The sequence below is a fragment of the Paramisgurnus dabryanus genome, chromosome 8 (assembly GCF_030506205.2).
Source record: "Paramisgurnus dabryanus chromosome 8, PD_genome_1.1, whole genome shotgun sequence".
Classification (NCBI taxonomy): domain Eukaryota; kingdom Metazoa; phylum Chordata; class Actinopteri; order Cypriniformes; family Cobitidae; genus Paramisgurnus; species Paramisgurnus dabryanus.
Genome location: NC_133344.1, coordinates 17,369,551 through 17,397,022, shown reverse-complemented (window position 1 = coordinate 17,397,022; position 27,472 = coordinate 17,369,551). Strand labels below are relative to the sequence as shown.

At 36.8% G+C, this 27,472-nt stretch overlaps 1 protein-coding gene and 1 long non-coding RNA gene across 2 annotated transcripts; one reads left to right on the top strand and one right to left on the bottom strand.

The window, feature by feature from the left end:
• Positions 1–16: 16 nt before the first annotated feature.
• trmt9b (tRNA methyltransferase 9B) lies at positions 17–27,472 on the bottom strand. The gene is given in 5 exon segments (XM_065280779.2): positions 17–1,902; positions 1,904–1,955; positions 6,974–7,147; positions 7,390–7,580; positions 27,197–27,472. Coding segments are annotated over 5 exon segments (1,317 nt in total). The 5' UTR covers positions 27,202–27,472; the 3' UTR covers positions 17–1,007.
• Positions 21,745–26,656, top strand: LOC135770380 (uncharacterized). Its single transcript, XR_010542614.2, has 4 exons — positions 21,745–22,021; positions 22,946–23,023; positions 25,382–25,459; positions 25,905–26,656. It is a non-coding gene; the product is annotated as an uncharacterized lncRNA (long non-coding RNA).

Below are 27,472 nucleotides of genomic sequence, written 5' to 3'. Positions count from 1 at the left end.
GCAACTCGGACAGCTTGGGGGTGAGTAAATCATGGGTTTAATATAGTTTTTGGCCGAACTATCCCTTTAATTAGGAAATATAACTCGTTTTAACAAACATGCCTTACTAAAATCATTACTTTTGTGCATTTTAAGGCAAAACATAAGCCACTAATATATTTTAAGATATGTCAGTGCAAGTTGTTTTCAGTTTGGAAAGCTCTTATTTTAGTCTAGGACTAGTCTAATCTCTGTCCGGGAAACCGCCCCACAGAGAAGTAAACCCCAGAGAAGTAAAAACCCAGTCCCAGTTGGTCAGATAAAAACTAAATATAGTGTTTTTATTTTATTTAACAGTCAAAATGCACATCCACATATTAAAAAAAATATGGTTCAAGTTCGAAGGAATAAGACCAGCATTGCGACATTGACACGGTTGAGTAACACCAATACATACATACACAATTTGCAACAATACCAGCATTAAAACATTTAAATGTTCAAGTTTTAAAAACATAAATTCATGTGCAATCGATTAACATCCCACAAGCACTTGACCACACAACACATAAGCTCAGCTTTATGGTATTACTAACAACACAAGACAACAACGACTCTACAGATAAACTCCTGAAGTAAACTAGTTATGTGCTCACATTGTTTGGTTCAGAATAATGTGCTATCTGTTTCAGGCAGGCATTGCTTAAGTTGGTTAACAGTAATACACCATTCAATTTAGTGCAAGTTAAGGTCATCATTTGTTATTTTGTAAAAGTCAAACTGCGGGATGCTTTTAAAAACAAACAAAATTAAGCAAAACCGTTTTTTATAGTACAACCGTGTCTAGCATTAGTGTTGATGGGTTTAAAATAAATACAATTGCGTCCATCACTTGTCTAGTCAGAGCATCAATACATTTGCTTGTTATTGCCATTGATACTGAAAAGCTATCATCTTAATTCTCATCCAAATACTTAAAAATACCTTAAAAAGGCTTAAAAACCAATCGTAAAATGTTAAAATAAGATTTAAACCTTCCAGACTTGGATTTTCTCAGCCACCACACACCAGTTGGCATGGTCCAAGTAGGTTTGGAGAACATGGAGATCATCAACATGGTTTTCGATCAACTGCGTCAGTTCTCCTTCCCTAAATACATGGTAGTACCGCAAACAAGAGTCCTTGAGCTGTTCGTCGTTCCATTCTTTCATCCCTTCGGTTTCCTTAAGAGACGCCGTGCTTACTTGCCTCTGCAAGAGATGTTGTCTGTTTGCTATATTATCTACTTCGTGTTCTTCATTGCTGCAGTCTTTTTGGTAGGATACCAAATCGGGAAGCGGAACAGAGGAACAATCATGAACAAGCTCCACAGGAAGAGTCTCATTTCCATTCCCAGCACTGCCGTTGTCAATTTTATGGACTTGTTCATGAGGGTCCGAGGCAAAGACATCTTCTTCAAAACTGGTTCTGGAAGAAGATGAAAAGAGGTTAGAAACCTGCCTGATGAGACCTCTGCCGCTGGCACGCAGGCTTTTGCTCTCCGAGGTTTCGTCGGTGGGGGTTTGAAAAGTGCCGGAAGTGGATCGGGATACGGACAGGCTGCCGAAGTCCAGCACCGAATCCAGAGATCTGGAGAAGAACCAAAGCCTCTGTTGTTTCTGCTGTCTTGGCATGGTGAGCTCGCCATCGTCCAACACGGATGATGTGCTTTTCACTTTTCTGTGCTTGTCACTGGAAGTGTCGTCGCTGACGCTTTGGGTGCCGTTGGCTCGATGCCGGGTCTGCCCCGGTCCCCTGAGGGCGGGAGATAGAGGAGGATTGGGGTTCCACGGAACGAAGATGTCCTGTTTTTCAAACTTGCGCCTCTTCTGCTCCATCGCCCAAACGTATATCATGATTCGCCCTCCTACTCGCAGGGTGCGCCATCTCCTGTATTGCTCGGATACGTCGTTCTTTGGTGGACATGTGGTGAATGACTAAACAATTGAGAGAAAGTGGAATTATAGAGGTCATAGATATACAGTTTAGACGTTTAAAGAAACATTACGCTGGCTTGGAACAAACTTGAGTACAAATACAGCAGTGGAAAATGGACAAAACACTAAACTTAAAAGCGGGGGGCATGAAAAACACTTTGGAAAAGGGAGTCGAGCTGAGTACCAAAACACACTTGTAGCAAATCAGCAGTAAGGGGCGTGTCTACGAACCAACATCATTGCCTGGGTTGCGTATGTGTGGGGTGGGTTTATCAAAAGAAGGTCCAGATTCTATTGGGGTAGGGGTGTGTTCATTTAGGTGATCTCAAATATCAACATTGGCTTTCAAAAATCATGCACCCCACCTTTAAGGTATTTATTGGACTGAATAGTTTGGCAAAAAGGCAAACCACGGTGTATTAGGGACTCTGGGTTTTATTTGTATATTCAAAAATGTATAAAAAAAGCTCAAGGAAAAAAAAACATCTGACTACAGATTTATATGTTATTAATATTTGTTGTTTTCTTTTGTGGTAACATTTTGTAGTCGCTGTCCTTGGTTATGTCTTTATAAACCTTTTCTCCAAACACACTAATGCCACATGCATACAAAATTTTAATGCATCTTTAATAAAATATGCGAATTAAAGGTTGCATCACTTTTGGCTACTGCTGTATATGAAAACAAATTTGAATAGTTTAATAATTTAAATAAATGGTAACACTTTACAATAAGGTTGTATTTGTTAACATTAGTTAATGCATTAGCTAACATGAACCAACAATAAACAATACTTCAGCATTTTTCAACATTTACTAATACATTCTTAAAATCAAAAGTTGTATCTGTTAACATTAGTTAATGCACCATGAATAACTGTATTGGCATTAACAAAGATTAATAAACAATAAAAAACTATATTGCTTGTTATGTCATGTCAGCTAATGCATTTACTAAAGTTAACAAATACAACCTTTCTGTAAAGTGTTACCAAATAAATACACCCAGCCTTGGGTTAGAAAAGAATGAGTGCAGCGGCTGGGTTGTAATTAACCCAGAAAGTGTTTATATTTGACCCAACAATGGGTTAAAACAACCCAGCATCCCAATTTGACCCAATGATGGGTTTGAAAATAACCCAGCTCTTTTTAGAGTGCAATACATATTTTTAATTTTAGGATTTTTTGCCAGTTTTCCCATTCTAGAGGACAATTTTATTGCTCTTTTATAGCATTTTTATTGATAAAATCAAAGGGGCATCAAAAAAGAAAAAATAACACAATTGTAAATTAAAAGTATAAGCCTGTAGATATATAGGTAAAAAAATCGGGAGTTTTTTTGTAAATTTGATGAGAAATAATAAAGTTCATATAAAAATGTTCAATAACATGGACTTTTGATTGGAGGATTGGCAAATCTAAGCTTGGTTTGTGACTTTTGGATCCTAGACCAGAAAACCAGTCATACGGGTAAATTTTTCAAAATTGAGATGTATAGACCATCTGAAAGCAGAATGAATAATCTTTTTATTGATGTATGGTTTGTTAGGATAAGACAATATTTGGTCAAGATACAACTATTTGAATATCTAAAAAATCAAAATGTTGGAGAAAATCGCCTTTAAAGATGTCCAAATGAAATCATTAGCAATACATAATGAAAAATACATTATTGATATATTTATGGTAGGAAGGTAGTATCTTCATGGAACATGATCTTTACTTAATATCCGAAAGATTTTTGGTATAAAAATAAATACTTTTTTTGGACTATTGGCTATTGTTACAAATGATGAGTTTAGTTTCAAAACGCGATAAATGCCATTTTAAAAATAATAATAATTACCACCAAAATCAGTATTGGACCAGGTCAGTATTAACAAGTTACTTTTTTAATTTTACACAAAATCTGATATCCGCCGTGTTATTCTGTTACCTTTTATCCCAAAATGCGATAAACGCCAGTCCTCCTTCTCTGCAGAATGCAATAAATCCGCTCAACAAATCACAATGCACCATTTCACGCACTGTAAACAACAATGGCGGCACTTGAATCCACACGGACTCCTAGTTTTCCTCATCTACTTTGTACTTTGTGATCAACAAACAAAATAATACTTTTGATGGCTTTGATAAATCTGTGGTGGTTTTCTGTGGCGGGGAAGAAACGTAAGCCACCTGGGCGACGGCTTGTCCACACACGACAACATCCAGCTTCTGTCATGCTAACACATTGACCCCAGGGGATCTTATGAAAAACTTTCCATTATTTTACTCAAAGTCAATGAAAATCAAGCAGGACCAAAACATTTTACAGCTGATCGCTGTCAAAAAAGTTCAGCGACGACGTCCCGAGGATGAAACCAGCAATGCCAGTGTTCTTCATATGACAAAGTAAGTTTTGATTAATGCCATTAATGTTTATTTTATTAATCAGTGTATACCACTAGTCAACTAAATTAATATAACATGACAAAGATGAATGCACATTTACAGTCTTGTTCAAAATAATAGCAGTACAATGTGACTAACCAGAATAATCAAGGTTTTTAGTATATTTTTTTATTGCTACGTGGCAAACAAGTTACCAGTAGGTTCAGTAGATTCTCAGAAAACAAATGAGACCCAGCATTCATGATATGCACGCTCTTAAGGCTGTGCAATTGGGCAATTAGTTGAATTAGTTGAAAGGGGTGTGTTCAAAAAAATAGCAGTGTGGCATTCAATAACTGAGGTCATCAATTTTGTGAAGAAACAGGTGTGAATCAGGTGGCCCCTATTTAAGGATGAAGCCAACACTTGTTGAACATGCATTTGAAAGCTGAGGAAAATGGGTCGTTCAAGACATTGTTCAGAAGAACAGCGTACTTTGATTAAAAAGTTGATTGGAGAGGGGAAAACCTATAAAGAGATGCAAAAAATTATAGGCTGTTCAGCTAAAATGATCTCCAATGCCTTAAAATGGGGAGCAAAACCAGAGAGACGTGGAAGAAAACGGAAGACAACCATCAAAATGGATAGAAGAATAACCAGAATGGCAAAGGCTCAGCCAATGATCACCTCCAGGATGATCAAAGACATTCTGGAGTTACCTGTAAGTACTGTGACAGTTAGAAGACGTCTGTGTGAAGCTAATCTATTTTCAAGAATCCCCCGCAAAGTCTCTCTGTTAAAAAAAGGCATGTGCAGAAGATGTTACAATTTGCCAAAGAACACATCAACTGGCCTAAAGAGAAATGGAGGAACATTTTGTGGACTGATGAGAGTAAAATTGTTCTTTTTGGGTCCAAGGGCCACAGGCAGTTTGTGAGACGACCCCCAAACTCTGAATTCAAGCCACAGTACACAGTGAAGACAGTGAAGCATGGAGCATGATATGGGCATGTTTCTCCTACTATGGTGTTGGGCCTATTTATCGCATACCAGGGATCATGGATCAGTTTGCGTATGTTAAAATACGTGAAGAGGTCATGTTGCCCTATGCTGAAGAGGACATGCCCTTGAAATGGTTGTTTCAACAAGACAATGACCCAAAACACACTAGTAAACGGGCAAAGTCTTGGTTCCAAACCAACAAAATTAATGTTATGGAGTGGCCAGCCCAATCTCCAGACCTTAATCCAATTGAGAACTTGTGGGGTGATATCAAAAATGCTGTTTCTGAAGCAAAACCAAGAAATGTGAATGAATTGTGGAATGTTGTTAAAGAATCATGGAGTGGAATAACAGCTGAGAGGTGCCACAAGTTGGTTGACTCCATGCCACACAGATGTCAAGCAGTTTTAAAAAACTGTGGTCATACAACTAAATATTAGTTTAGTGATTCACAGGATTGCTAAATCCCAGAAAAAAAAATGTTTGTACAAAATAGTTTTGAGTTTGTACAGTCAAAGGTAGACACTGCTATTTTTTTGAACACACCCCTTTCAACTAATTGCCCAATTGCACAGCCTTAAGAGCGTGCATATCATGAATGCTGGGTCTCATTTGTTTTCTGAGAATCTACTGAACCTACTGGTAACTTGTTTGCCACGTAGCAATAAAAAATATACTAAAAACCTTGATTATTCTGGTTATAGAATTGTACTGCTATTATTTTGAACAAGACTGTATATATTGATTCAATAGATTTATAACATTTAAAAAAACTTTTTTGATTTATTGCATTTTGCGGGGAAAATATAAATCTTGAAATCTTTGAATATCAAATTATGGATTTGAATTTTTAATGTTATTATAACCTAAAGATGCTATGTGAAAGTTTGTAACAGAAAATAGTGGTTTTCACCTTGTCTTTTTCTTGGTATAGAATTTTTTTTACTGAAATTAGTGAAAATGGATTTATTGTGTTTTGAAACCAAACTTTTCATATATATACCCGAACGACTTATGACCGGTTTTGTGGTCCAGGGTCTCATTTGTGAGATTTCTGGGTCTTTTTCTCAGGAGAAGTAACTTAGACCAAGATACCTTTTAATCTTATTGATTATAATAAAAAACATCAAATCTGTACTTTTCTTCTAAATCCAAAATCAACCAACAAGGCAAAGTTCAAATCAGCATTTGCTCCATGTTTATATACACGAATTAAACCATTATGAAACTCTGATATCATCAATGGCCACATTCATCATCTCGCTGGGGATTCACGATGAGTTGCCAGGTGACCCAGCTGTACTGGCTGACATTAAACACTCCCAGACCTCTTCCAAGAACTTCTAATCTCCTGTAACCTAGTAACACCTCTTGTTTCCTTCGCCTCATGGATCTTTAATACACAGACATAACAGCTTCATTTCAGATTAATGGCTGCGCTAGCAGCAGATTATAATTAAACGGCTTAATCATTGAATTACAATGTTAATCTTGGAGAACAGTGTCAAATGAAATATTGCTCAATGAATATTAATCCTTTATCGTAATCAATTTGTCAGTCATTTTAAGCTATGATATTAGACGCATACATTACATATACCCTTTAAAGTAACAAAACAATGAAAGTTTAATTGCAATATTACCTGCAATAGAGAGCACTGCATCGAAACATCCATCTCTGTAAGGTAAACGCAGTCCATCGCAAAGTTGTACCTCGTGGCCCTGACTCCAAGCACAGTCCACCAATGGCCGACACACATCACAGCCCAACTTAAAGATGCTTTCATTGATGTGCAGGTATTTGCCATTACCGCATCCTGCAATATTACAAAAAATATATATTGTCAGGCAACTGTCAAGCTTAAACTGTCCAGTCTATAGGAGTATTTTTGACTTTCCATTAACCAAAGTTCCATTAACCAAAACTGTTATTCAAAGCAACAAAAGAAAATTAGATTTAACGGATTTATTTTTAGTAGCTAGGAAAAGATTGTATGTGATAACCAAAAACACACTGATCCTGCACATTGCCAACACCAAGGAACTTGTAAAGTCTTACCTACGTCAGCCACAACGCTACCAGGCTCCTGCTCCAGCAGAAATTGTTTGACCTTGGGCCAAGCCTTGTAGCGGCTGTCATTGAAGTACGGTGCGATCCTCTCATACACACTGTGAACATGGTCTCTCTCCAGCCGGCTGGCAGCCTCGTCCATGCTGCTCTCTATTAAACCCCGCCGAGCATCTTCACCACTTAGCCAAAGGAAGAGAGAGCGAGCCAGACATTAAATGAGACCTGAACATTGTGTTCCTTTGCTCCTAATGCTTTGCTTCCCAGTCCATTTCTGAAAAAAAAACACGGCACTCTGATTGGCTGCTTCGCTAATGTAACAACATCAATAATGGAACAAATGTCCTTTCGCAAGATCGAATCAATGATTGTTAACTAAAGCTCATCTAGTGTTAGAATTAGGGCCGGGACTCGATTAAAAAAATTAATCTAATTAATTAGAGGCTTTGTAATTAATTAATCTAAATTAATCGCATTTTAATCACATATAAATATTTGACCTGAGAACATTAAGAAGTAATTTTTTTACATGGATTTTTAGTATACACTCTTAGAAATGATGTGTTAATTTTATACACATTGTGCGGTAAGCTTTTAACACATTATGTGTAATTTTAAGACATTATGTGTCATTTTGTGTTGATTTTGTGTTCAAGTATAAAACATGTTGTGTTAAAAGTAACACAAAATGTGTTGTTTCAATAATAACACAGAGATGGGTGGATTCCAGGATGACGCAGTTTGTTGTCCCAGAATCAACACTAATGTGTTGTTTTGACTGTCTGTGTTCCGGTACCTATTTGCGCGGATCCCCCACCTCACGTATAAAAACAACAAAACATAATATACTATATAGCCTATATTAAAATTAAAATATAAAAAATATATTATGCACATTTTTAAGTTGCACATCGTTTATAGTTTTCTTAAGTGGGATTCAGATGTGAAAAGCGCTGCGTAATGTACGCGCTTTTAGTCTTACCATTGAAACTTAACAAAATTAAAAAATAAGAGGTGATATATAGCTTTAGCCTACATAAATGCTTGTTTCTTTAATGTTGCAAGATCCTCTTCAGGTTTTCTTGCTGTTATGTTTATAATAGTTCATTGTTCAGAGTTCATATTGATGATCTTATAGTCCATTTAAAAATGTTCTTACAAACTGACTCTATTCGTCAGAAAAACACCATTTAACTTTTTTCCTTTACCTGCCGTCGCTATTCTCTGTGCGTGTCCTCCGTCAAAGTAGCCTATTAAAATTAATATGAAGTTGATTTTTGAAAGTCTTAAGCACACCGCAAATCAAACGTGCTGCTATATGCTCTAAATGCGCGTGTAAATGTAATTTCTGGGGACTGCCAAGCTGATTTTTAAGTGATATAGGCTACTCATTGCATGTTTTGGCATTCGGTAGCATATGCATCAATGAGATGCACGGTGTTGCTTTTAATGTTCTTTTTAATTTATATTCACAAAACCTAACAACAAAACATTGTTTATAATTAGTAGACAAATTATTTGAAACGAAATTCATTTTAAAGTAGCAAACAAAACTTAAATTAAACTCGCAATAAGCTAATTAAATTGAAACAAAACAACATTACAACAATATTTAAACCCAGCAATACTCAAACATTAACATATAACAGACATTAGGATACATGTTAAAATAATCTGTAGTTTGTTGGTAGATGTTTATTGGGCAAAACCTCCGTTGCAAACCTCCATTTACCAGAATAAATAATTTTTACTTTGAAACTGATGCGTTGTCCCGTTAAAATCAGCTGTTCGTTTAGGTTCCGTCTACTTTTATTTAAACTGCAGCACAACTCCGGAGTTCTCGAACTAAAACAGGGTCTGCAGCATTTACGAATGACTCCGTTAATAAGTGCGATTAAAATGCGTTAAAATGTTTAACGCGTTATTTTTTGTGTAATTAATTAATCTTAATTAACGCGTTAAAGTCCCGGCCCTAGTTAGAATATAAATCAAGATGTATAAAAACAACAAAAAATTGCTTTAACCAAACTTCAACATTTGTGCACTTAATAGACGGTGTGTAAATGATTGTAAGGTTCAAAAGTATGCATAAAAAGAATTATAAAGTGAAAGATGTTGGATATAACAAGATTGAGCTCTACTACCACTGGGTGGTAGTGAATAGGGGACATCGCTCAATTTGGCAACAGAAGTCCCACCCTTTACATGAAAGAACCAATCATCAATCAATAAAGCCTGAGGATTCTCTGGGGGAGGGGCTATGTGATGCTTGCTAACCTGTGCATATGGCATTAGTTGATACAACATCGTAATTTGAGCTTAAGAAACAAAAGTTGTGGAACAGCTGATGTCAGGTTTAATTGTTTGTAATTGTGATTTTAGCACATGATTTAAGAGATATCTGGCTTTCCCCATTCAAGTAGATCTGACTTTAGACTTTTGGGTGGAAACAACCCACCCAGCATTTGGGTCGAAACAACCTAGCATATCACCTCTCAAAGGTTTCTTCAAAAATACCAAATTTTGATCAAAAAGCTAATTGCATTTTTGTGAAGGACTTTTGATAGAGATAAAAATCAGAGCGATCATCAAAACATAGAGTTTAAACTGTTTGCCCAACGGGAATACTTCCGGGTTTTATAAGTTGGGTATTCACCTGGTGAATAATAGCGGAAATACGGATTGCCAGAAAAACCTGTCATTGGCAGGTAAGCGGTTTCTCTTAATTGATGAGTTAAATCATCAATAGCGGGGAAAGAGTTAAAGTCAGAGTGCATTGTGGGTAAAAAGTAGTGGATGCCAAATATAATGCACTACACCCTAAAAAAATGGGTCAAAAAGGGATGAAACCAGCCTGTTGAGTTGTAATTCAACCTATATTGGGTTGTTTGAAACCATTGTTGGGTAAAATATAAACATTTTCTGGCTTAATTTAACAGCTGGGCTCGTCCATTTTTGACCCAACGCTGGGTTGAAAATAACCCAGCATTTCTTTTAGAGTGTATATAGGAGATAGGGAGTGGTTTTGGACACCATTTAAATTGTACCTTAAACCAAACCATTTGGTTCTGCTTGGTCTTTTCCCACCTATAGGTACACTCTAAAAAATGCTGGGTTGAAAATAACAAAAAGGGATAAACTCAACCTGTTGGGAAGTAAATTAACCTATGCTGGGTTCGGGCCACCCCAAAATGCTGGGTTCGGGCCACCCCAAAATGCTGGGTTCGGGCCACCCCAAAATGCTGGGTTCGGGCCACCCCAAAATGCTGGGTTCGGGCCACCCCAAAATGCTGGGTTCGGGCCACCCCAAAATGCTGGGTTCGGGCCACCCCAAAATGCTGGGTTCGGTCCACCCCAAAATGCTGGGTTCGGTCCACCCCAAAATGCTGGGTTCGGTCCACCCCAAAATGCTGGGTTCGGTCCACCCCTAAAATGCTGGGTTCGGTCCACCCCTAAAATGCTGGGTTCGGTCCACCCCTAAAATGCTGGGTTCGGTCCACCCCTAAAATGCTGGGTTCGGTCCACCCCTAAAATGCTGGGTTCGGTCCACCCCTAAAATGCTGGGTTCGGTCCACCCCTAAAATGCTGGGTTCGGTCCACCCCTAAAATGCTGGGTTCGGTCCACCCCTAAAATGCTGGGTTCGGTCCACCCCTAAAATGCTGGGTTCGGTCCACCCCTAAAATGCTGGGTTCGGTCCACCCCTAAAATGCTGGGTTCGGTCCACCCCTAAAATGCTGGGTTCGGTCCACCCCTAAAATGCTGGGTTAAGTCCACCCCTAAAATGCTGGGTTAAGTCCACCCCTAAAATGCTGGGTTAAGTCCACCCCAAAATGCTGGGTTGTTTTAACTCATAGTTGGGTCGGATATAAAAAATGTCTGGCTTCTTTACAAATGCTTCCCTCTTTAAAATGTAATTTTTTAGTATTAATAAAAAATATCTAATTTGGGCTACATTCCATTTTACATTTTACATCTAATAAACATTTCTGTCAGTGTAATTGCCTCTTTATCTCACAGCAATGAAAAGGAAAGAGTATACATGGGAATTGCTGATAACATAAAAAAAGCCTTTTGTTGAAAATGCTGTAAAAATTAGTCGCTCTCATTAATTCCATCCTGCCCTTCTAAAATCATAAATTGTGACTTCCCTGCAGCTCGAACAGCAGTACCATTGACCCTCATGAAAATGATCCAAGGTTTTACTACAAGGTTTTCTAAAACCATAGTTAGTGTTTTGCTATAATCAATACACCAAAAAAAGTGTTTCCTACACTTTGACCACAAAAAAAAGAGGGAAAGAGCGTCACAAACCTCCCGACAGTGGCAAACATCAGTTACACAGACATCTAGCACATCATCATACTTTGCAGTCAACACAGAGCTGTACATCATTTCTCATCCTACACAAACAGCATGTGTTTCAACTCATATGTCTCTATCAATGCAGACTGCAGCTCTGGCTTTATTGAAACGCAGAGCGGATGGCACTTTTAAAAGCACGCTGCCACCTCTGATGTGTTTCTGAAAGGATTGCTCGCGATATAAACGGTGCACTTCAAACTGAACATTAGCTTTCAGGTTTGTGTTGTCTATTACAGTGCTTGAAAAACAAGTGTGCTGATATAACTCTTAACTCCTTAAAGAAGTCAAGCCCAAACCTCTTAACATACAGTAGACACCATTCAGAGATTATTTTTACAGTCATCAGACATCGCAATTTACTGATTTACAATTGTTCAGCAACTAAAATGCATCTAAAAATCATTATTCTGGTTAGTCAATCGCTGCTATCAGATATGTTTGTAACCTATAAACAACACTGCAGGAAGGTATATGTATACGCCTTTCACACGGCACACTGCAGTCTTTTACTTCTCATAAAATCAAACAACTTAAACTTGAATCAATATTTTATGTCCTTTTTATTCATTTACTGCTGCTGCTGTGTAAGCAGGATAATGTACAATCACTCAACCATTGCTGAAAAACAGACCACTTTAAAATTTGCATACTGAGCTTTATTTTGGCATATCATCTATAGCCAGCATCACACTGCATCCACTATTCGGTTATGAAAAGATTCTTGTGCACCTGCACAGTGTCATGAATTTAAAAAATAGGCTTTAATGCAAGATTTAAATCTTAATCTATACTATACTATACTTTTTGTTGTTTTGCATGCACCTGGAAATGCACATCTGATTTATTTTCAAGTGGGTATCTAACAGGATTAAATTAATGTAAAATATAGTAATGCAGTTGCATCCATACAATATGGCGTAGATGTGCACTGAAAAAAATTATTCATTGAATTTAATCAATTTTTTAAGGTAAGTGGTTGCAATCAATTTATTTAAGCTAAATTTAAACAAAGTTGTATATTTTATTTTACTTTACTAATCTTTTTTGTTTAACCCTCAATCGGTCCTTGGGGTCAATATGACCCCAAACGACATTTCATTGGTTAACAAAAAAGGTTCCCTTCATCTCAGAGATGTAAAACTTTGTGACTTTTCCTAAATAATCTATCTTTACATGCACAAAAAAACTGGGCTTGATTCGGTTGTTCTAAAGGTATGTAAAAAATTTTTTTATCAATCTGTCCCTTGGGGTCAATATGACCCCAATTGAAAGTGAATGGGAAATGCAAAAAAATGTACTTTTTTTCCATTTGTCAAAAAATAAATATCAATAAATCCAGCATAAATCTGAAAATTTTGACACAGAAATGAAGGCCTGGTACTTGTGCACAAATGCAATGCAAAAAACACATGCTCACACAAACACACACAAATACACACACACACAAACACACACAGGTATGACTGCCACAGAGAGCATTTGTGTGGAATTTGGCAAATAAAATCAGTCACAAATGCAGAAAATAACACATAAAGGGGTGTGACATAATGCACACACATGTACACTCACAAACACGCTCACACACGCATGCACGCACACACACACACACACACACACACACACACACACACACACACACACACACACACACACACACACGCTCTTTCTCGCTCCTTCTCATGCACACTCTCTCACACACTCTCTCTCTCTCACACACACACACACACACACACATGCGCGCACACACACAAACCCACACACACACACACACACACACAAACCCACACACACACATACAAACCCACACAGGCACACACAAACACATACAAACACACGCAGACAAACGCACACACGCATGACTACCACAGAGAGCATTTTTATAAAATTTGGCAAATACAATCAGTCACAAATGTAGAAAAAGGATACAAAGGGGTGTAACCTAATGCACAAACATACACTCTCTCTCTCACACACACAAACACAGACACACTCACATGCTCTCTCCCTCTGCCTCTAATACACATTCTCTCAAGCACACATGCTTGGCTCTCTCTCTCCCTCTCCCTCTCTCTCTCACACACACACACACACACACACACACACACACACACGTGCGCGCACACACATGCGTGCACACACACACACACAGACACACACACTTACACTCAGTCAAATTTCTATGGCATTTTGTAAAAACAGACATTTCAAAATGCATCAAAAACTATAAAAAAATTACTATTTGACATAATATTTATTTTTAATATCCTTTCTAATGTTTATATAAACATAAATTTACAAAATGTATCACAAAAGTAATGATTTGAGCAGTTGTCCATATCCAGGAAAATGAATGGGTCTCTATGGGAATCTGCCAGTCTAAATAATTTAATTCCTACACTGTAATTCTCTTTTTTTTTTTTCTAAAAACCGATGCCTGAATTCAACACCCCACACCTATATTAATATCTAAAAACAATTTAAATCAAATTTAGATAATAATTTATGTGAATTTTCATAAAAAATTGATATTTTTCAGGAAAGCAAATTGTGTAGTTGAGGATTTTAGTGGTAAACAGGTACAAAACTACTTCAAATCTCTCAAAACACAGCTTTTATTTATCTTACAATTATGCTTTCAATTTTGGGGTCATATAGACCCCAAGGGCCAGAAGTGTAAACAGAAAACGAGGAGCGTTTGAGGGTCAAATGTAGCTTAAATAAATTGATTGCAACCACTTACCTTAAAAAATTGATTAAATTCAATAAATAATTTTTTCAGTGTGTGTAGCAATTATATAACTGCCACTCAGATGTTGCAAGTTGGGAACCGAAGTCACGGATCAATGAGAGGACATTTCAAAGCAAATCCACTCTACTTTCAAGCATTTCACATGACAAAGTTCAGTCAATAATCTCACGGTCTGGTCGGCAAATCAATGAGACCAGTAGTAAAGCCGACATGGGTTTGCAAAGAAATAAAATAAAGGTTTCAAAGGTTCCAATTATACTTTTAAAAAAAAACAAATAACCACCAAAGGACCGAAATCTATAACTTGTGGTTTATGATGTGTACCAAGGCTTTTCCATTGCAAAGGGCAACCTGATCGTCTGTATTTGGTTAAGAACAGAAATGTCATAATGCCTCAGTGATTTGCTGATCTATGTTTGGTCTGATGGATGTATTTTGTAATGCAAAAAAATCTCTTTGGTTGAATCACAAAGTTGCCCTAAAGCGGAAACTTTCAGACGAAAAACACATTTGGGTGATTCTCGCGAAATTAGACGAGTCATGAAACATTTTGATAAAAAAGTAAATGCAAAATAAGAGTATCAAAATAAGAAGCATACAGTTACAAACATCTCTTCATGTACTATTTTGCACATGATTTTAAATGACATCATACAAACCAATTTAGTTGTTTTTTCCACATTTTAGGGGAAAATTTTCATTACGGCAACATGTCCATGACTGGATTTGGGTTCTTTGACATGGAAATATTTATAATTAAAAAAAATCTAAAAAAAAAAAAATTAAAAGCTTCAGTGCATGTTATACTATAAACATTTACAGTAAAGAAACATGTGGTATTTGGTGATCATTTGTAAATGTAGAGACAATAATAATTTTTCAATCATTGTTTAACCCCTTAAGGAACTAACATAAAAAAAATAGTTGGAAGGGACATAATTGACTGTGACACTCAAGATGGCTACCAGGTAAGCAGTTCTTATTTTTTCTCTCCAGATAAAAGTTCAAATTTTTGTTTTGTTGTATCTAGACAACTTTTTAGTTCTCATTACAGAAACATGAGTTTGTAAATGCATATATTTAATTTAATATCATGTTGCGGAAATGATATTGTTTTATAGTGATAATCTAAAAAATTAAAAAATTCTATAGGAAATATTTTTTAAATCCTCTAAAAATAATAGTTAAAGTAAGTTCAGACCTAATCTTATATGGCAAAAAATGGCTTTTTAAAAAAATCTGATGCTGGAAACCTTTTAAGTCTGGATTTCGTGAGAATCACCCAGCAGCATGTCGGCTGATCTTATGTGGGCAACCTCAAACTGTGACAGAAGGTATGTATGATGTACTGGCCAAAATTATGAAATTGAAAGAGATATGTAATTTAGGAAAATGGGCCTGAAGGAAGAAGATCAAATCAGGAGGTTATATTAAAAAGCATCTTACACAATAGATTTTTTTAAAGGAGCAGTGAATCAAGAAATCAATTTTAACTTGAGCTCTTGTTAAATAAGAGGTCATCATAATTAAAACGTTGAAAATTACTGAAATATGAACTGTTTTCGAATGGTACCAATCTATGACAGAGTCGTCACTCGTGATTTTAAACACCACCTCCAAAGAAGAAGAGAGACAGAACGCAGTTATGCAAATTTCAAAACCACGCCCACCGGGGGGGGGGGAACCAACAGTCTCCATTGACTTTGTATTGCGAGAGGCCGCCTCCTTGTCATTTCGGGCTTATAACAAAAAACAGAATAATGCCTAAAAGCTGCTGTGTGACAATATGTACAGCTAACAAGCCAAAGAACCCAGAAATAAGTTTTTATAAGCTGTCGAGCCGTAAAACCCAGCCTTTAAGGAGAAAAGAGTGGATCGCCGACTACATTTCCCCCTAGTGGACGCAGTTCCACTAATAGGAGTACTATGAAAAGTTGCCTGTTTTCCACTTTTGTGTCTTTAAACGCTTGTTTTTTGAGGTCGACAGCTTATAAAAACTTATTTCTGGATTCTTTGGCTTGTTAGCTGTACATCTTGTCACACAGCAGCTTTTAGGCATTATTCTGTTTTTTGTTATAAGCCAGAAATGACAAGGAGGCGGCCTCTCGCTATACAAAGTCAATGGAGATGGTTGGATTGTTTCCCCCCCGGTGGGCGTGGTTTTCAGGTTATGACGCGCTGCGCTCTGTCTCTATGGGAACGACAACTTTTGTAGCCCCGCCCACAGGTTCATGTACAGGGAAGTGGCATGCAGTTAAAGATTGCCAAAGTTTGTGAAGTGCCTGGTTGTGGAAGAACACATATTTTAGTACTATGTGTCAGTATTGCTTCCATTGCTGGATATGTCCTGATTGTGTGTAACATCCGTGCATGATTTAAAGCCGCAATTTAGATTCTGATGCCCACTTAATGTGTTGTTTACGGTAATTTAGGCAAGACACCAACACTCCGCAAACAAAGCTTTTTTATGTAACTAGGGTATGTAAGGTTACGTGTATGTAAGAGCAACCTCACAAGCACATTAGAAATATAAAAGTTAGTGATAAGGACTTAACTGCCACAATTTCGATTCTGATGCGTGCTTACAGTGTTGTTTACGGTAATTTAGGCACGTCGGGTTTGAAGATTTGTTGCTACTTCACCATACACATCTGAAGTTTTCAAAACAATTTCCCTACATGTAATGACGAGTTGAAAGCTATCCAATCATAGCAGTGGGAGTTTACTTCCAGGTTTTCAATGTGGCACGCCCATTAAAACAATTGTGATGAGATTTGGAGCATTAAAGTTTGATTTTAATCTTTGACATCACTTTTAAATATTAATAATATTAAAGATATCAAGTTTATATTTTCACATAATGTTCTTAATAGAGCTGCAAAGCGATTAATCACGTTTAATCGCATACAAAATAAAAAAAATTGTTTACATCATATATGTACAGTGTAAAAAATTATTTATATATAAATACACACAGATGCAAGTATATATTTAAAGGTGCCGTGTGTAAATTTTTGCAGCATCTAGTGGTGAGGTCACACTTTTTCCATATTTTGGCAGGTCCTGGAACTTGAAGTCAGGTTACGTCAAATTTATCTCATATGAACCAAGAGAAATCATTACCGTCTACAGCCGCTAGAGTCCGCTTTATGCTGTTCCTGTATTTATGTAATTCAATGGATTCAGTGATTTTTAATGACTTCTGGACCTTTTTGAAATTGATTTGGCTTGTCGTTTGTTACTTTAAAGGAACAGTATGTAGGATTGTGGCCAAAACTGGCACTGCAATCACAAAACTTGTGGCTAAAACTGGTACTGCAATCACACAACTGGTGTCCAATACACAACATGACAACATAAACATCAGTTGAGGGCTGGAACTCCATTTTTAAATGACAATATTCTGGCTGGACCACTGTTGTCAGTGATATAAGTATTTGAAATGAAAATGATTTCTTAATGTCTAGTGACATATCAAGGCCATTTTATGATTAATTGATATACATTTCTTACATACTGTTCCTTTAACATATAAGGACATCTATTCAGCCTGGTATTGTTTAGTTGAATAACTTGCCTTTCTAGATTAAATGTCTGTTCTTCGGCTTGGATTTTCTGAAATCATTTTCTAAATAAATGCGATATATGGGCCATTCTACCGAATTGGTGCAAATTGACACTTCAAAACTTCTTGAAAAAAGTGTGTTTTTTCCTGCAAGCTTTGTAGTCATAAACATAGTAGAACATCTAAGGAACACTAATCTACTGATTGGACACTTTAGTTTCCTAGCGTGTTTTTATACAGTTTCGAAATGTTTTCTCTCTCCCAAAATGTGTCACTACCGAAACACAACAACATTTGATATAAAAATTAGGTTTTTAATAGCCTATTCTGATTTTCTTTACATTAACCTTCTAAATATATTTTTTACATTTTTTTAAAGACAGTTACATTGTTATATCAATTAGAAATATAATTTTAACAAAACTATAAGAGTGGTTTATCAAATGAAATGCATTTTGAAAGCATTATTTCTCTGTAATTGCCATACATGCACTGATACAGATTTGAAATTCAAGGATTCATTAGTTTAAATTTTTATCTAACTAAATAAAATTATGTCATCTTTTCTGACAACAAAACCTATTTTATTTTTCTAGAACATTATTTGTTTAGGTCGTGACAGTAATGTTTCGGTAGTGACATCCATATTGGATTGTCCATATTTTGTTTAAAAAAAAGTAATTAGTTAGTCAAAAATGATTGGCATTATGCAGTCAAAACATACAGCACAAAAAATATCTAAAGCAACACCACATAAAAGCACTTTGCACTGACATTACGCTGATGACGGATAGTTCAGACCTTAAAGGGATGCAAGATAGCCGATTTTTGCGAGTTTTATGTGTATCGTGTATATTTTATGTGTTTATGTGTATATTGGCCAATATGTGGCTGCTGTGTTCACCGACATTATCACTGGCATTATTTACAGACAGAGTGCTGGAAGCCACAAGCGATTGCAGGTCATGTGACTAAAAACAAACAACCTTTCCGTGACAACATTGAAAGCTCGGCCTAACAGCTGATCATAACTGGACAAAGCGGGTTTTTATTTCTATATAATGTTTTTATTTATATATATTTGTAGTAATAAAGTGCTAGAAATCAATATCCTTTGCTGATAGTTCCTCATCATTGTGGAGAGTGCAGTTCATGGTTCCATAGAACCATCACCTTTTTTTAATATAGTTTTTTTTTTTTAAGTTCAATAAATGTTACTTTTTTAAATTGAGACATTTATAATGTAAACTGAGTGAGCAAAAGCAGTATCGGCTCCAAGTATCGGCTCAAGAAAATAGGCAGCCTGTATCGGCTAAGGCTAATGAAACAAAAATCGGTATCGGCATTGGCACAAAAAAAATCCATATGGGTCAATCTCTAAAAAGAACTATACACACAGAACTGTCTTTTAACCATCTTCCTGTGTTTGTCCTGTCTTTTCCTCCATTCTTTTCTGACATTTCTTTGCTCCCTGTCAGATAATTGTTTGATACTTTTCAGCATCCTTTCTTCCCTGCGTTTTTGATTTCGTTCTCTTTGCTTTTTTAAGTATTCTTGGTCAGGGCTCCAGACTAACTTTTTTTACTAGGAGCAAAGTGGCCCCCAACTGAAAATTTTAGGGGCGCAACCAAAAAAATTAGGGGCACACACCGTAAATCAACATGCTAACCAAATAATCACATTTCTACAAAATTCCACTGTATTACTAATACATACTTTGATGATAGATGCAGAAAGTACAATGTGCTGTTTCAAATTCACTGTCACATCAGAAAAAAAGTCACATTTACTAGTCGCACATGTGCGAATGGATGTAAAATTCAGTGGCACACTCTCAAATTTTGGTTGGTGGCAGTCTGGAGCCCTGTTGGTACCTTTCTGGGTACTCCCTCGATCTTTGTCTGTATTTTCTCAGTCTGTCCGCTCTACTTTCATCTTTCCGTCTATGCATATTGGCAATTCCTCTCTCTCTGTAGCTATCTCTACAAATTAACCAAAGATATTTACATTTACATTATTAGTGTGAGCCTGCCCTGTCTACACTTAACAATGACATGTCAATTTACTATGATACCATGTGCTATCTGTTATATAAATTATATGAAGCAATCAGTCAAAGTCCCGCTAAATTAGCGCAGAAAGTTTTCCATGAGACCAGAGGTAGAATCATTTAGCCTTCATTTATCTCAATAATGAGTCAAGCTACTATGAATTAATTAAATTAATCTGGCCTAGTTTGTAGTCCTAGTCAAATCGCATACAACATAACAGAAATATGACTGACAAATTATTTGTACTGAAAAAGAATATATGTGCACTTGAAAGTTTCTATTTATTTATTAAAATAAAGAAACAAGTGTCATTTTGTCACTACCGAAACAATCACGTCACAACCGAAAAGTCAACAAATGTTTCGGTTGTGACTGTTTCGGTAGTGACAATTTAAGCTAACTTTGATCCTACTGCTAAGAAGCTAATTAGTACATAGTTAGCCAGCACAGTTCTCGACATTGAAACATGAGTAAAACCTAAATGACCAGTAGAAAAAAATTTAAAAAATCAATTAATCATTAAAAATGTGTGATCGGTAGTGACATTGATAAATGTCACACACTGATTTCCAAACTTTTGATCACATTTACTTCAAAACCATGGGACTGATCTAATCACCATGCCACCAGGAGGGAGTGAGGCACAGACAAAGTTTCTGGTTCAAAATTGAGGGGAGTGGCTTAAAGCAGTATTATATTATTGACCGAACTATGCAATGTTTCGGTAGTGACGTGAAAATGCGGGACAGTGTTTTTTTACATGATTATTCATGATTTTTACTGAAAATATCCAATAAATATATTTTTGGTTTTAATTAACAAAAGTATTCAAAATGATACTTCTTTAAAAAATTATAAAAAATTATTAAAAAATTATTTCATATTTTTTTTTCTATGGTGAAATTCAGACCTTGGGGTTTGGGACAACCACCTCTCAATTGAAACCACTATATAAATGATGATATTTTATATATAAAGCCTGCAGCTACCTCAAATATTACTTTGGGTTTTGATTGCTATTTGCTTATATTTTTTTATTATCAAAAATTTTCCTACGTTAATGCTTTTTAAATTAGTTTTTTGGTTCCGGGACAGCAATTTGCACGAATTCGGTAGAATGGCCCATATAGTCCAGTGTGATTTATGTTTTTTCCTCTTTAAAATGCATTTTTGCCAGATGCGACTTATACTCCGGAGCGACTTATAGTCCGGAAAATACGGTATGTATAATTATAAATACTTAATATTTAAATCCTTTGTTCTTTAAATTATTCCATGCATGTGTGTGTAAATACATAAATATTATATGTGTAACTTTTATTCTGCAAACGATTAGTTGCGATTAATCATTTTGCACCCCTGTTCTTTACATCACGTAGAAAACAGAAAAAAGGTTGCTACAAAATCCCATAGACTCCCCAAGATGGGGAAATGGCCCCCTTTAATTTTGGCCAGAAAACAACAACATAGAAATTACCCAGAAAACCCTAGCAAGCACACATAAAAACATCATTCACGCATGGTGGTCACACATTTAGGTTACCTTTTGCCTATAAAAAACAAACGCCCTTTTCAAAAAGATTATGAACTACACTCTAAAAACTCCTGGGTTATTTCATCAACCCATATTCTGGGTTATTTGTGTTGGGTTAAAATTATGGGTTATTTTTTCAGAGAGTAACCATTTTCTGGGTTATAGGGCTAATATTTTGACCCAATTCCTGGGTTGTTTGGGTTTCTGGGTTATTTTTCAAAGATTAACCCATGTTCTGGGTTAACGCCCCGCCCCCCGCTGTTCTGGAATTTTCTCACAACAGTCGATTGAAATAACTGCCACCGGAGTTCGCGGCGCGCTCGATCCGTTTTGGCCTGGGCTTCTTCGTTGTGCATTCAAGGTAAGCAAGTATTTTAAGTGTCAGTGTAACGTAAACTTTCTGTGTCCATGTCCCCGTTGCTTATCTCATTGTTATAATACCGGTAAAATACGATAAGTACAGGGCAGCTATGACTTCGTCCAACGTTAAGGGGGTCGGGGGTTAAGGGGGAACACCGGACGGGGAACACCGGACGAGAAGCGCCGCGCCGTATATAAGACCACTCGAGGTATCTTTCACAGTTTATGTCCAGCAATATTGTTATGTTTGAGGACATTATGGAATTAAGATATATCAGCACTATGTTATGATTGTACTGTATAATTAAATACAATCGTTGCTGAGTCTGCAGTCCGAACACTTTACCTCAGAGCGTCCGTAAACTGAATGAATTTAGAATATCACCTGAAAATCCAATATCAACAAATTTTCATGAAAGTAGCTGATTTCTGTAAATGAATGTAAAATTTTATGTAAATTACAGCACATTGTGAAGTCTGTATATACATTAACGACGAATTTGAGACAAATAAGTGTACATTTAAAACTATGTACATGGCGCTCGGCGCCGCAGACAGACGCAAAATGGCGCCGCCGGTACACACACATACTGTACCCTGTGTCTCTTCGTTCCCTAGCTCCCGAGGTCGTGAATCAGTTTATCATGTACACAGGCTCGGGCACTGGTAAGGACTTTAGCTCACTTGACACAGGGACACTGTTCACTTATTATCCTGTGATGTGGCTGCTTAAGCGTGTTGTGAGCATCACTCAGCTGTTACTCATCAACAACCGGCAAAACCAACCGTTGCGTTGCTTTGAGTTATGTTTACCAGCTGCACCATGCTTATAATATTATACAGTGCTCTACTGGCTGAAGTAGTGAGATTTAAAGAAGCAGGTCAAGTCTTCAAATTGTTGCTAACCTCTATATGTTTTCTCCAGGTCTTTTTAAATGGACAGCTTTGTCACTGATAAGTTAACTGAGTGGCGGCTGTTTGAGCTGACAGAGACATTTTTAAGGTGAGCTTTTTACTCTTATTGCCCTCATATCATCTCTCTATAGCTAAAAAAAATTCTTTAAAGGAAAACTACACCGTTTTTCAATATTTTACTATGTTTTTACATCAACTTAGACGAAATAATACATCCCTGTCTTTTTCAATGCGTGCAGTACATTGTGTACACCATGTCGTGAATGTGTGAGCATTTAGTCTAGCCCCATTCATTCCTTAGGATCCAAACAGGGATGAATTTAGAAGCAACAAAACACTTCCATGTTTTCCCTATTTAAAGACTATTACATGAGTAGTTACACGAGTAATGGCACAAAATAAGAGGGACGATATTTTTAGCGGATTAAAAAATGAGAACTATGTTGTATGGCGGAAGCGCACTTAGTTTGCAGCACTTTGACCTCTGGTGCAGTAACATCACTCCTGTGAACTCTCCCATCTTTTTCAAAATCAGTGTGATGAGTGATGATGTTACTGCACCAGAGGTCGAAGTGCTGCAAAATAAGTGCGCTTCTGCCATACAATATAGTTCTCATTTTTATCAGCTTAAAAAATTATTTAGTGCCACAATATTTACTCGTGTAACTAGTAACTACTCATGTAACAGTCTTTAAATAGAGAACACATGGAAGTGCTTGGTGGCTTCTAAATTCACCCCTGTTTGGATCCTAAGGAATGAATGGGGCTAGACTAAATGCATTAATAACGCGCTGTACAAAGATTAACTGCATGCATAGAAAAAAGACAGGGATGCATAATTTCATCTAAGTTAAGGTAACAGGGTACCCGCGGAGTCTTAAAAGTCTTGAAAAAGTATTGAATTTCATTTTCCCATATTAAGGCCTTAAAAGGTATTGAATTTCACCTCAAAGTCTTGAATTTTTCACGAAGGTCTTAATTTTTCAAATGATCAATAGATTTATATGCTGTTAATTCAGACACAAAACTCGCGTGCACAAAAACCATGCGCGAGCGACAGATACGAGCGGAGAACACTATCCATGTTTGGAAAAGCATCTTAGCAAGCGCGCAGAACACTATCCACGCGCGGGAAAGCATTCTCGCGTGTTCACAGAACACTATTCGCGCGCAGAAAAACGTCCTCCCGGGAGCGCACCTCTGTTCAAAGCGCACAAACACAGTCACGCGAGCAAAGTAAAAAGTTAAGTAAAAAAGCTGGGATGATAAAGTAAAGGCTGGGATGAGCGCTCGCTCGATTTTCTCTATGCGCTCGGAGCTGCACAACACGCACTTGTACGTTCAAGTTGACTTTGGGACTGTGAGGGCAGGACAATGACGGGTGTCCTCTCACCTGTGATCGGTTGTTTGATTTAATCAGTGACACACACAATCTTCTGTTCCACAATCTGTCTCTAGTAAATTTAGGTAGAGAAGACACGTTTTAATATGATCATTATGTCGGAGAAGGTCATTTATATGTTAAACAATAGTCTTGTGTGATCCATGCAATAATAAGCTGCAACAATAACGCAAATTTGAAAGGTATTATATATTTTGTTTACTGTTTAATTAGATGTCAACTTGCAATACATACTATAGGCTACATATTTACATTGTCACACTAAGTTAGCATTAGAAAACTTTCGTATGGTCCTGTATTAAGATTAACATAAATATATCTATATATGAGCTTGTGTCCAGTTTTTTGTTTGGTGCAGTGAACAGATCTCTTGTCTTTTTAGGGTCAAAATAGAATTACATTTTAATTTGTTGTTTTGTTTGAGGGGGTTTTGTTTCATTTGCCATAATATGGTTAATTTTGTTTGTCAGTATTGTTCTGGTTCAGAGCATTAGTGATGAGTGTTATTAGATGTTGTTATTATCTTAACTATATTAAACAGCAAAAAAATTAATACCTTAAAATTGGTGTTATTGTTTGGCTTATTTCATGGATCAAACAAGGCTATTGTTTTAACATAAATTACCTTATCCGACATAATGGTCATATTAAAACGTGGCAGGCTGCACAAGATAAAGAGGAGGGCCGCATGTGGCCCCTGGCCCTCCAGTTGCCCATCCCTGATTTAGGGATTTTCAAATTTTAATAAGTGTACATTTAAATCTATTTGATTGTTGGTTTTGATTGTTGGGTAAAGATAAGGGTTAGGCCGTTTGGGGTATATTACGTTATTTAAAATGATTTATTCTACCCGACTGGATGCGATGCAGGTATTAAATTTCATTTGAAGTGGTATTAAAAAGGTCTTAAAAAGCCTTGAATTTAGGTTTGACAATCCTGGGGGTACCCTGGGTAAGAACATAGTAAAATATTGAAAAACTTTTTCTTTAATATGGCTTAAAGGGATAGTTCACACAAAAATGAAAATTCTGTCATCATTTACAGGCCATCTACAGGGTTGAGAAGAAGACTATCCGGCATTCAACTGAAGAGTCCTGGACAGCGTTCATACACCAAATGTCTGTAAGTACAATGGACCAGTTTCTCAGCACTACTCTGAGAGAGAATATTCTTAATTCTATAACTATACTGTTCATGTGAAAGAAGGCTATACAAGGGACATGTTTCATGTGGAAGCTAAAGGGTGAATCCTGGTTTAAAAAAACAACTTCAAGGTTCCTTGCAGTTGTATTTCAGTTTTGGGCGATCCCATCTAAGGTAGCAATCTGACTAGAAAGTTAAGTTAAAGATGTTAGGTTTTATTACTCAGTGGTTCTCAACCCACATTTTCTTGTACACATTCATGACCCACTCAAAATGAAGACACCAATTAAGCACCACAGCTCATTTGGCTTCCTTGTACAGTTAGTATCAGCATTCTAACACAAACTGGTAGTCTATTATCTTGCTTACAGTTTACGTTCTACACAATATTCACTTTATATCTTTCTGTCTCTGTCTGTTTTAGGTTGGAACAAATATGGTGGAATACAGTGGCGGCTCGTAACTGCTCATCCGAAGATGCGCTAATTCAAAATAAGTGTTCAGATTGTCACGTGTGTGGTTCCCTTTTCCAAAATATGTGTCCTGCGTGTCGAGAGATCCTGTGTGCATCACGGGTTTTGTCAAAATAAGTGCCTGCTGCACACGCGTCAAAACTGTTTATGATAAAAGAGACGTTCATGTTCCTAAAATACACGCCAGACACTTCCTTAACAGTAAACTCTTATTACGCATGAGATTATGCGAGTATCTGGCAAACGCGAGCATCTCTTTTATCATAAACCCTTTAGACGCGTCTGCAGCAGGCACTTATTTTGACATGACACGTGATGCACACACGATCTCTAAAAGCGCATAACACATATTTTGAAATTACAAACCACACACATGACAAGCTACATACATGTTGTGACGAACTTTGCATCGAGCGTCCTCGAATAAAGAAGTCACCGGCTGTCACTGGTGGAATACCTTCAGCAATCGCAGCCGTTCCCCTCTGGGAGATCTTAAGCTGCACATAACCAATGTTTGAAGACTTAAAGCCTCAAGTTCAATCCAATTATTGAATGTTGTCAAATGTTTGAGAGAGAATGTTTGAGAGTTGTTTATTTTTCTATTTTTCCTTTCTAATGTTATTACAGTGTGACCTAAAATAAATAGGTCCAAGTGTGCGTTTTTATATAGAATTTAATTGAATCCAATAAAAATTTAAAACTGCTTGAAGTGTGTAAGTGACTGAATTTTTCTTTTCTGAAATAAGGCATAGTGGCATAGTTACACAATTTAGGTTATCTTTGACCTTTGGTTAAAAAGGATCTACTAATTTCTGGGTTTTTCCCACCCAGATATTGGGGTTGTTCTTTTGACCCAGAAGTTGGGTTATATTAACTACAATTTTGGGTTATTTTAACCCAGAAGTTGGGTCAGGTATTTAACCCAGAAGTTGGGTCAAAAAGAATAACCCATTTTTCTGGGTTGAAATAACCCAGAAATTAGTTGGTCCCTTTTTAACCCAGGAGTTGGGTCAAAAATAACCCATTATGGGTTGTTTTTGACCCAGGAGTTTTTAGTGTGTATAAGGCCTTTATTCACATAGATCCTCTTTCCATAACAACAAATCTGTTTTGAATCTCTTGTACCACAAAACCACTCCTTTCCTGACCCCAGACTCATTGTGTTTCTCTGGCAGAAATATTATAAAACCCATTGTCCACAATATTGTATCAAAGCCAAAGACATTTAACACCTTAATCTTACCTCATTCAGAAAAATATCAACTGTTATCACCTTCACAAGACATCAGGCCTCAGTCAAACATGGCCAATCGTTTCCTTGACTCCCTTCGGTTGTTTTAAAGGGCATCATGCCACACACACACTTCCTATCCATCTGGATCCGCACTTGGTTTGCAGTGCTGTTGAGGGTCCCTCATTACAGACACTATTTTAAGATCACACCCACTCCAGTAAAAGGATGGGAGCTAAGAGGCTTTGGCATCATCATTTGCCATGTCAAGAGTGGACTCGGTTGCAT